Below are 12500 nucleotides of genomic sequence, written 5' to 3' on the forward strand. Positions count from 1 at the left end.
AGCATATGCATACATGGGTGACAGTAGAATCATAGTATATAAGAAAATTGTGAAATTAAGTAATAGATAGAACTACTGCAAGCGTATGGATACAGGATGAGATACAAGACAATAGCTCAGTGGCCGTATGCCCCGTGGGGGGGCAGCAGGAGAAGCCGCTCAGAGGGTTCAGCACTGCAGGCCAGACAGAAGGCGGTATGAAGCTGTTCCATGGGACCGGTTGAGACAGAGACAGAGGTTAAAAAGGTTCTCCCATGTCTGCAGAAAAGCATGGCCTGGGGGGCGGTAAAGGACAGCCATTACAAAGGATGCAGTGGGAGGTAGGAATCAGACCGCTCACACGTTCTGTTGGGGGTGAGAGGGACGCAACAGGTGCACCTCAAACGAGAAAAACGTACAGTTTGCGTCGGATGTAAAGTTGTGCTCAGAGTCGTAAATTAGAGCAACTCCGCCTCCTTTCTTGGAGGTGCGTGCGATATGGGAGCTACTAAAATTAGGGGGTGAAGCCATCGTTTAAGGCCAGAAAGTCATTAGGTTTAAGCCATGTCTCAGTGAGGCCCAATAAGTCGAGACTTGGTCGGTTATCAGTTCATTTTACCAAAAGAGCTTTGGTTGGCAGAAGAGTGACTCACAGCACTCTGTATATTATTTAACAGAGCGATTTTCAGCCATGCGTGTAGGTTTAATCGCAATTAAGTGGCATGGTTTATCGCACGACGAGCTGGGGTAAAGCGGAGCGTAACGAGATATTCTAGTTTTGATTGGATATACCGGGTTTATGGATAGAGATAGAAAGAGAGGAGTGGGGAGCCTGGTGGAGGAGGGACCCCAGCATGGTTAGGAAAGGTATAGGGATTGGCAGGCTCCATCGGGTTTAGCATGACTAACAGGCTCGCTACGAGCCTGTACCCTGGCATGCTTGTGGGGTGCTGTCAGCCCGAAGCTATAATCTTGTCCTATGTTTCTAGATAAGAGAGAGGTGCCTTGCATGTTACGAGGCACGCCGTCCTTTCTCAGAAAGCCAGGGTGCCCCCAGGACAGTTATCCACGAACCCTAAGCCCTGTTCTTTACTGTATTTTTCCAGCCATCGGTGTAGAGAAGCTGTCCTACTCATGAACTCATCATCATGCCTGTTTACAGGCAGGGGGCCAGAGAAGATTACTCGATGCCGACTCATCTTTGATGAGTTAAAATAACAGTGTTGTCTTTAAACTAAACACATACATACAGTTAAAATAACAGTGTTGACCTTTATCTAAACACATATAGATGAGTTAAAATAACAGTGTTGACCTTATCTAAACAGATATAGATGAGTTAAAACTAACAGTGTTGTCTTTAACTAAACACATATAGATGAGTTAAAATAACAGTGTTGTCTTTAACTAAACACATAGATGAGTTAGAATAACAGTGTTGTCTTTAACTAAACACATACATACAGTTAAAATAACAGTGTTGTCTTTAACTAAACACATAGATGAGTTAGAATAACAGTGTTGTCTTTAACTAAACACATACATACAGTTAAAATAACAGTGTTGTCTTTAACTAAACACATATAGATGAGTTAAAATAACAGTGTTGTTGATTTAAGAGCAGTGTCTTAGTTAGGACCGATTTAGGTTTGCTATCTTTAGTAAGCTTTCCCACTGCACCTATTGTGTTGATTAGATTAGATTCACTTTATTGTCATTACACAGTACAACCACGTGTCGCTCAGAGAGTGAGTTCATAAAACAACTACTGTCTAACAGTGTCGAGGTCCATTGATTTTCAATTCAAGAAATGCAGGGAAGTGTTGTTTCCTTGATATTTCAAACATTGAAAAGATTGTGTCGTCAGAAGGTTGTCCTGCCCAGTGAACAAGTCATAGAGAATTAACAAATAAAAGGTACTTTCAAAGAAAGAAAGATCAAATGACAATCTCTTCATCCTCTTCGTCTTTAACTAAACACATAGATTAGTTAAACTAACAGTGTTGTCTTTAACTAAAGACATGAGTTAAACTAACAGTGTTGTCTTTAACTAAACACATATAGATGAGTTAACGTGGCCAATGTGTGTGAACTATGTATGTGTACATGTGTGTGTACATGTGTGTGAACTGTGTGTATGTGTACATGTGTGTGAACTGTGTGTGTGTGTACATGTGTGTGAACTGTGTGTATGTGTACATGTGTGTGAACTGTGTGTGTGTACATGTGTGTGAACTGTGTGTATGTGTACATGTGTGTGAACTGTGTGTATGTGTACATGTGTGTGGACTGTGTGTGTGTGTGTGTGTGTGTGTGTGTGTACATATGTGTGAACTGTGTGTGTGTACTGTACATGTGTGTGAACTGTGTGTGTGTGTACATGTGTGTGAACTGTGTGTATGTGTACATGTGTGTGTACATGTGTGTGAACTGTGTGTGTGTACATGTGTGTGAACTGTGTGTGTGTACATGTGTGTGTACATCTGTGTGAACTGTGTGTGTGTGTGTACATGTGTGTGAACTGTGTGTATGTGTACATGTGTGTGAACTGTGTGTAGGTGTACATGTGTGTGAACTGTGTGTGTATATGTGTGTGAACTGTGTGTGTGTACATGTGTGTGAACTGTGTGTGTGTGTACATGTGTGTGAACTGTGTGAATGTGTACATGTGTGTGAACTGTGTGTGTGTGTGTACATGTGTGTGAACTGTGTGTGTGTGTACAAGTGTGAACTGTGTATGTGTACATGTGTGTGAACTGTGTGTATGTGTACATGTGTGTGAACTGTGTGTGTGTACATGTGTGTGAACTGTGTGTGTGTACATGTGTGTGAACTGTGTGTGTGTACATGTGTGTGAACTGTGTGTGTACTGTACATGTGTGTGAACTGTCTGTATGTGTACATGTGTGTGAACTGTGTGTATGTGTACATGTGTGTGAACTGTGTGTATGTGTACATGTGTGTGAACTGTGTGTATGTGTACATGTGTGTGAACTGTGTGTATGTGTACATGTGTGTGAACTGTGTGTATGTGTACATGTGTGTGAACTGTGTGTGTGTACATGTGTGTGAACTGTGTGTGTGTACATGTGTGTGAACTGTGTGTGTGTGTGTGTGTGTGTGCATGTGTGTGAACTGTGTGTGTACAAGTGTGTGAACTGTGTGTGTGTGTGTGTGTAGGTGTACATGTGTGTGAACTGTGTATGTATGTGTACATGTGTGTGCACTGTGTGTGTACATGTGTGTGAACTGTGTGTGTACATGTGTGTGAACTGTGTGTGTGTGTACATGTGTGTGAACTGTGTGTGTGTGTACATGTGTGTGAACTGTGTGTATGTGTACATGTGTGTGAACTGTGTGTGTACATGTGTGTGAACTGTGTGTGTGTACATGTGTGTGTGTGTGAACTGTGTGTGTGTGTACATGTGTGTGTGAACTGTGTGTGTGTACATGTGTATGTGTACATGTGTGTGAACTGAGCACGCCTATAAGTCCCGAGGCAGCTGGTTATGGCTCTGATCTAACACCAGACAATATAACCAAAGCTCCAGCGGAGGCCGGCCTAGGCTGCTTACGGCCCAGCTAATAGAGACTCATCCTGGGGCCAGGAAGGCCAGATGCGTGGGCGTGGAGATCTATTCGTGGAGGAGGGCTAGCACTAAACTAACGCTAATATTAGCTGATTCCCGTAGACGGGACGATTTAAGAGCAGTGTCTTAGACCGCTTTAGGTCTGCTATCTTTAGTAAACTGCCCCACTGCACCTATTGTGTTGATCAGATTAGATTAGATTCACTTTATTGTCATTACACAGTACAACCACGTGTCGCTCAGAGAGTGAGTTCACAAAACAACTGCTGTCTAACAGGCAACTGCACCTCCTCATCCATCACCCTCAACATAGGGGCCCCACAGGGCTGTGTTCTGAGTCCCCTCCTCTACTCCCTGTACACACATGACTGTGTGGCTCAGCGGAGCAACAACACAATCATCAAATTTGCTGACGACACAGTAGTGGTGGGCCTGATCTCTGCAATGACGAGAGGGGCCTACCTGGAAGAGGTCAAGGTCCTGGCGGGATGGTGCCAGGAGAACAGACTCTCCCTGAACGTCAGCAAAACAAAGGAGATGATTGTGGACTTTAGGAGGTCGGGGGTCAGGGACTACAGCCCCCTCAGCATCGACGGGGCACCGGTTGAGAGAGTGAACCGTTTTAAGTACCTCGGAGTCCACATTTCCGAGGACTTGACATGGACCACACACATTGACAGTGTTGTGAAGAAGGCACGACAACGCCTCTACTTCCTCAGGCGCCTAAGGAAGTTCCAAGTCAGTCAGAAGATCCTTAAGAACTTCTACTCATGTACAATAGAGAGCATCCTGACTGGCAATATCACCTCCTGGTTTGGGAATAGCACCGCACAAGACCGTAGCAGACTACAAAGAGTGGCACGTTCAGCCGAACGCACAATTGGAGGGGGGCTTCCCACCCTCCAGAACATTTACAACAAGCGGTGCAGGGGTAAGGCTAAGAGAATCATCAAGGACTCCAGCCACCCAAACAACTGCCTCTTTGAACTGCTGCGGTCAGGCAAGCGATACCGGAGTCTCATGGCGAGCACAGAAAGACTCAGAAGAAGCTTCTATCCCCAGGCCATCAGGCTGCTCAACGAACAATAAACACTATGCAACAACCATCAAATGCACACAGCACACACATCCACACGTGCACACTCACTTTAAACAAACAACACACTGCAGCACCCACTCTCCACACTTTAGAACACCTAAACACACTTTATATTTATTGGTAAAGGATTTGCACTACAACTCGTACACCTTACTGTAAATTGTACCTAAATTGTACCTCATCCCATTTCTGCTTTGCACTATATAGTATTGTATATTAGTACATTGCATAGTATATTGTATATTGTATGGTAACTCAGTTACTTCTATTCTGCATCGAACATTGTACATATGTCTATACTGAACACTGTGACTTCTATTTTTACTTCTATTACATGCTATACTATTTTATTTCATACTTATCTTGTCTAGCACAGTCTCTGGAGCGTAACAGTAAGAAGCATTTTGTATAAAAGTATTCTGTACTTCTGTATGACAACTATTAAAGAAACTTGAGAAACTTGAAACTTGAACTCGAGGTCCATTGATTTTCAATTCAAGAAATGCAGGGAAGTGTTGTTTCCTTGATATTTCAAACATTGAAAATATTGTGTCATCAGAAGGTTGTCCTGCCCAGTGAACAAGTCATAGAGAATTAACAAATAAAAGGTACTTTCAAAGAAAGAAAGATCAAATGACAATCTCTTCATCCAATCCTAAATTAAGTTAAGGTTGGCGACAGTGACTCAGGAGGTAGTCCAGTCTGGTAATCAGAAGGTTCCCGGTTCGATTCCGGCTCCTCCCGGCAGCACGTCGAAGTGTCCTTGAGCAAGACACTTAACCCCCTAACGTCTCGATGAGCGGGAGAGGGAAGGTGGATGTATGCGTCGATTTACTCAGTTCAAAACATTCCATGTTCCAACAACTCCCATTCTGTCTCTCTCTCCCTCTCTCTCGTCCCCTCTCTCTCCCATTCTATCTCTCTCTTTCCCCCCTCTCTTTCCTCCCCTCTCTCTCCCATTTGTCTCTCTATCTCCCTCTCTCTCCCATTCTATCTCTTTCTCTCGCCCCTCTCTCTCGTCCCCTCTCTCTAGTCCCCTCTCTCTCCCGCTCTCTCCCATTCTACCCCCCCCCCCACTCTTCCATTCTGTCTCTCCACCTCTCTTGCTCCATCTCTCTCTCTCTCTCTCTCTCTCTCTCTCTCTCTCTCTCTCTCTCTCTCTCTCTCTCTCTCTCTCTCTCTCTCTCTCTCTCTCTCTCTCTCTCTCTCTCTCTCTCTCTCTCTCTCTCTAGTCTTCTCCCCAGCTCTTTGACCTCTTACCCCATTTCCTCCTGGTCCTAATGCACATAATGTACACAGACACGATATCATCTACACACACACACACACACACACACACACACACACACACACACACACACACACACACACACACACACACACACACACACACACACACACACACACACACACACACACACACACACACACACACACACACACACACACTGATGGTGGTGCTGCATATATATACATATTCCATGACTCAAACAGGTACTATGCGTGGTTGGTTTAAACATGCAGTATGTATTCATGTATATACTGTATATACATACATGTGTTATCATACATATTTATATCGAAACATACTGAAATCCTCTCAATATGACATTGTGTGTGTGTGTGTGTGTGTGTGTGTGTGTGTGTGTGTGTGTGTGTGGTGTGTGTGTGTCAGTTTTTCAGCCAGTGAACTCTGTTTGACCCTACAGATGGTGATACTCTCTGACAAGGTATCACTGAGAGGAGGGGAGGCTGGCACTAGACACCAGTGTGTGTGTGTGTGTGTGTGTGTGTGTGTGTGTGTGTGTGTGTGTGTGTGTGTGTGTGTGTGTGTGTGTGTGTGTGTGTGTGTGTGTGTGTGTGTGTGTGTGTGTGTGCAGGGCCGGACTGGCCATCGGGAGCACCGGGAGCTTTCCCGGTGGCCTGGCCTGCACAGATAAAAAAAAAAAAAAATTATAAAAAAAAAAAAAAATTATTATTATTATTTTTTTAGTTTTTTTTTGCCAGGCCATTGTTTCTAGTTGTGGCGGCCGCGCGGCGCGATAGTTAGATAACCTAGGTGGGTGGGGAACAACCAGGATTTCACTGTCTGCCACAGGAGAACTATCTGACTCTCTCCCTCACGCGGACACACACACACAATGGAGCCGTGCTGCCGCTTGTGATTGGTGGAGGCGGGATCAGGCGATACAACTGATTGACAGCGGTGGCGGCGAATGGAATGGCAGACGGCACTCAGATGCAGAATAACAGCCAGGCAGTGAGCCAGGTAGTGAGGGACTCGGGAGAGATACAGTAGAGCGAAAGTCAATTAACGTTGATGTCAAGATGGACAGTGGAAGAAAGAGAAAGGGTGGAGGAGAGAGGGATAAAACAAAGAAAAAGAAAGGCCCTTACAGGAGAGAGTGGTTAACTGTATTATAATAGTAAATAGAAAAATATGTTGTGCTCTTGCTTTTTTCTTTTTGAAGGTGGAGAGAGTAGCATTGCTAGTGCCACAACAGTTTTATTTGAGGTCCATAACAGTACATTGTACTAAGCAATTGTTGGCTCATTAGTTTGTGATTCACATGCACTAAAATTCACCAGAATGCAGGAAATTAAGTCTTTGTAACAAAAAAAATCCTGGTGGGGGACCCCCAGACCCCCCGCTTAAAAAGTGGCCTGATTGGTGCTATATTTCGCGCTATATCTCCCGGTATGAATTATTTCCCCAGTCCGGCCCTGTGTGTGTGTGTGTGTGTGTGTGTGTGTGTGTGTGTGTGTGTGTGTGTGTGTGTGTGTGTGTGTGTGTGTGTGTGTGTGTGTGTCTATGTGGGCTCTCTTATCTCATTCTTCTGTGTAACATAGATTAATGTTGTTTAGCATTTTCATATAGAATGTTTCCCAGAATAACCTTACTAATCCAAGCCGTAGACATTCATATTAAAAAGCTAACTAATTACAATTATTTTTGACTACATACTGTTTAGACACAGTTTAGTTGTCCTGTCAAGTTCAAGTTTATTTCCTGTCAGCTATTGTATTAGAAAACACTGCAACAAGACATAAACAGGAAATAAACATCTAGAATGTCAGCCCGATCTCGCTCAAAATATGTAAATAAGGTACGGTTTCAACTTGACAACATAGACATTCTCAACACGGTCTCATCAGAAAACGTAAAATAAAGTACTTAGTCAACCACAGGGGATATAATACATAATGTACGTTATGTTATAGCCATAAGTCACATATTTACGTATTGTATAAGTAATATATTTACACTTAACTATAAATAACCCTAACCCTAACCTTAACCTTAACCACACTGTTAAAATAATAACCCTAACCCTCTATCATCCTAATATATTATGTAATTATTACTGATGCACTGCTCTGTTGTATGTTAAATACCCTGCTGTATGTCCGTTTTGCCTATTTTTAAACTGAATCCAACCGCACTTTGTTTTTACTCTGTCTATTCTATTTTTATTATTTGTATAATGAAACTGTAAACAGAAAGGCCTATTGGGATGCTAGATCCTAATGTGAAACACTGTGATTTACCTTACCTTGCTACCTCTCTATCTTTTTTATGCTCGCTTATGCCTGTATTTTTTACTGCTGTGAAGCACTTTGAACTGCAATTTCTGTGTATGAAAAGTGCTATACAAATACAGTTTATTATTATTATTATTATTATTATTATTATTATTATTATTATTATTATTATTATTATTATCATCCTAATATGTTATGTCAGCTGTGTTTGTATGAGGGTGGCTGGCTTGGTGTAGTGGTAAGTGTACTCACCCCCCACCACATGCATTTCGTCGATATGAAACATAAATATATTACTTATATATATTATAAGATATTGTACATTATGTAAAAAAAAAACGTACTTTTTTCCCTATTCCGATGAGACTGTTGAGAATGTTTATGTTGTCTTTATCTTTATCTTTATTACGGATCCCCATTCAAGTTGAAAGTGTCTATAGACCAGTCAGGGTGTTTTTAAAGGGGACATATTGTGCTTCCTTTAGTGTGTTTATATACAGGGTGCGATTTGTGAACTGAACAGAAGGGGGGAGGCGTTAAATTGTTTTAATGTAGGCCATAAAAAACATTATACAGTTATACCCATATAAAACTCATCACATCTCATAAAACGATGCAACAGACAGTGGTTTTCTAAATGGAGGGATTTGCCCTCAAGCTCGTGCAAAGAGATGAACAGATTCTCAGCAGGCTGTCAGTTAGGGTTTTACTTCCAAAATGTTGCTTTCTGAAATACAATGCAATGGCTTGCTGCTCCTTTTCATCTTGTAGGTAACTTGTGACCAAATGCAGGACGTTTTTTTTATTCTTATTCGTGACTTTTGTTTTTGACTACCTAAATGTTTACTGTTTACTGTGAGCGATCTGTAGTGCTGAATTTCCCTCGGATGAATAAAGCATTTCTATTCTACCCAATCCCATAGCCAAGAGAAAGTCCAACATGCCTATAATTCTTTATTCTATTCATTGTCAATACCTGCATCACATCAAAGAAGCACGGCTCTGTTGAAATTGGCAATGCTGTTTGGGGGGCGTTATTATGGGCCATGTAATACATTCATAGTGTGTTAGTTCCATAGTAGGAGTAAGATAAGATAAGATAAGATATTCCTTCATTGATCCCCTTGGGGAAATTTGGGCACCATAGCAGCATGGGGAGGGGAGGTACATGTATGGGCATGGGTGATAGTAGAAAGACATAAATATAGGCAATACAATTTTATCTGATTATAAAAAAAACAGTGTAAACTATTTAATTAACTCTGAATATAAAAATATGAGAAAAATAAACTGTGTAAGCAAAAGTGCAGATGAGGGTCTGTATGCCCTATCGGTTATAGTATATGTTACAATGAAATTAATATAGGCAATAAAGAATTATAGGCATGTTGGACTTTCTTTTGGCTATGGGATTGGGTTTCTTCATTGCGCGCTTATCGTTATCGACACAAGTATCTTGTGTTTTATTATAAATAAATGTCACTTGCACAAATTCTTCACATTACAGTATCGCAGAAAGACATACATTATTTATATAAACATCACAAGGTTTCTCCTAATCAGCTGACCTCAGATCAGTGTCTACAGGTCTGGCAGAGAGCCAGCGATGTTGTCAATGACAATACAACACATTATAATTCAGATCTGTCTGACAGTAACGGTTATGATGACATCACCACAAATCTTCATTACTGTGTCACTAACTATTTATTCTACTATTTTATTGCACTGCACTATTGCACTATTTTACTCTTCTTCTTTTTTCTCTTTTTTTTTTTTTTTTTTTTATTATTGGCTATTTTTAAAACTGAATCAAACCATAAACAAGGTGGCCTATTGGGATGTTAGATGCTAATGTGAAAAACTGTGATTTTATATATCTGCACTTTATGTGCTAATTTTATGCCTGCCTTTGCTGTTGTAAAGCACTTTGAGCTGCAATTTGTGTATGAAAGGTGCTATACAAATAAAGTTGATTATTATTATTTATTATTATTACTACCTCGACGGCCAGGGACTAAATAACCCACAATATCAACACTCAATATAGTTCTTTCATCACGAGTTGTTTTTATTTTGCATACCGGATAGCTGAAATAAAAGATGTAAATCTTCTAATACGGAATGTGTCGAAGTGATCGCAGTATGTTTCAGCGCCGCTATCTGATGATTCCGAGCATAATTCTAATAGTTTATATCGTAAATCGAGATAATTTTGGCTGAGATGATCTCACTATGAATCTTCATCCGCACATGCTGCTCTCGTCATCGTCTGGTGAAACAACAATCCCACGCAAATAACAGTAAGATCGGATCTCTCTCCCTCTCTCTCTTTTGACCCTCTCCCCCCCCCGTCCCCTCCCGCCCTCCTGTAGTCATAGCAACCATGCGTGATCTGAAGCGTAAGGATAAGCTGGTGGAGGCTGCGGGGGACACGTATGGAAACACTCTCTCCCTGGCCGTGTTGGACGTCTGCAGCGACGAGTCCGTCAAGCAGTGTCTGAGCGGCATCAAGGACCGACACGTAGACGTCCTCGGTGAGTAGAGACAGATTGATTGATTGATTGAAAATGTTATTAAAGGGGAACTATTTTACTATTTCTTTCACTATTTTGGCACTTTTACACAATTCCCGTGAGTCTATGGAACACCTCTGTAAGTTTTTTTTTCAAAAAAAATTCATTGTTTTGTATTTCTAATCAAGTACTCAAAAACAGCATTTTTCTACCTCAAGATCTTAAAGGGGAACTATCTTATAAATTGCCTTTTTCAGTGTTTAGCATTGTTTCCTAGCTATGTGGACTTATATTAATATGATCTATGTCTCTAATTCTCATATTGGCGCATTCTTCCAATTCTCCTCTCACAATATTCACCCTCACTGAACTGAGTCATCTGAAAATGTGCTGATCTGTGATGTCAGAGAGACTCCGCTGCATAATAATGTTCAGGCGGCGCAGTGGTTTAGGTGCCCAGGCTCAAAACGGCTTAAGATCTTGAGGTAGAAAAATGCTGTTTTTGAGGACTTCATTAGAAATACAAAACAATGAATTAAAAAAAATTATAATTACAGAGGTGTTCCATAAACTCACAGGAATTGTGTAAAAGTGCCCAAATAGTGAAAGAAATAGTAAAATAGTTCCCCTCTAAAGGCCCTCCCATAGTCGAGCAGACTGTACACAGAGCAGACTCCGCGGAGGTCCGCGCGGCTCTTTGAGCTTTGATCTCAGCGGACAGCAGACCCACAGGTGCGAAGCTACTATTTTCTGACGCGCGGACATCCGCGCCGCTGACTTGGTGTCACACAAAACGCTGCTCGGCGTTTTGGTTGACATCGAACTGTATTTAATGTGACGCCGATCTGCATTTTACTCTGACCACTCGCTCCGTGCCAAGAGAGATGTTTGAATGGCTTTTCTAAATGAAGTGTGTAAAATTGCCAGTTTTATTTCGAAATATTGGAAACGGAGATAACATACTCTTTATTTTGACATCGGATGACGACGACATGACAGAAGTTGAACAGCGTGGGGACAATTGTGTAAACTGGCGCGTGACATGTAGGAAATTGGTCCGCGGAGGTCCGCTCGACTATGAAGGCTCAAAGAGTCCAGTGGACCTCCGCGGAGTCTGCTCTGTGTACAGTCTGCTCGACTATGGGAGGGCCTTAAGGCTGGGCTCCAACCACTGTGTGGCCTGGTGCCAACTGCCACACCAACTGCCACATTATTATGCAGCTGAGAAACCTCTGACATCACAGATATGCACATTTTCAGATGACTATTGTGAGAGGAGAATTGGAAGAATGCGCCAATATGAGAATTAGAGACATAGATCCTATTAATCTAAGTCCACATAGCTAGGAAACAATGCTAAACACTGAAAAAGGCCATTTATAAGATAGTTCCCCTTTAACAGATTGCAGAATGGGTACAATACAGTACGGCTCAATGCACACAATTGTTAAGGGGGATGCAGACCAGAGAAAGACTTTCGTCTTGTTTACACCAGGGTCCCCCATTTTCAATGAATCATGACATTTATGACATACACGACATACAGATATACAGTACTGTTACATCCAGACATTTATGACATAACATATATACAAATATACAGTACTGTTTAAGAGACAGAGATCCTAAAAGAAAATATGTACATAATATACAGAGATCCTAAAAGAAAATATATACATAATATACATTCGAGGGGGAAGAATCTGTGCATTGGAGGGGGTTGGGCGGGTGGGTGGGGGGGTTTGGACATTTACCGGGGCCAGTTTCGAATTG

The 12500-nt window shown here is 41.8% G+C and overlaps 1 protein-coding gene across 1 annotated transcript in view; it reads left to right on the forward strand.

Moving 5' to 3' along the window:
* The window catches only part of LOC311232631 (retinol dehydrogenase 8-like), a gene marked incomplete at both ends in the record, with an annotated part of 93252 nt that overhangs the window by 66418 nt on the left and 14334 nt on the right, over positions 1-12500 (forward strand). Inside the window, one exon of the mRNA XM_084319491.1 lies at positions 10587-10748. Coding sequence (XP_084175617.1) covers positions 10587-10748 — 162 coding nt within the window. The remainder of the gene's footprint in view (positions 1-10586; positions 10749-12500) is intronic.

This window comes from Notolepis coatsorum, assembly GCF_963971535.1.
Source record: "Notolepis coatsorum genome assembly, chromosome: 7".
NCBI lineage: Eukaryota > Metazoa > Chordata > Actinopteri > Aulopiformes > Paralepididae > Notolepis > Notolepis coatsorum.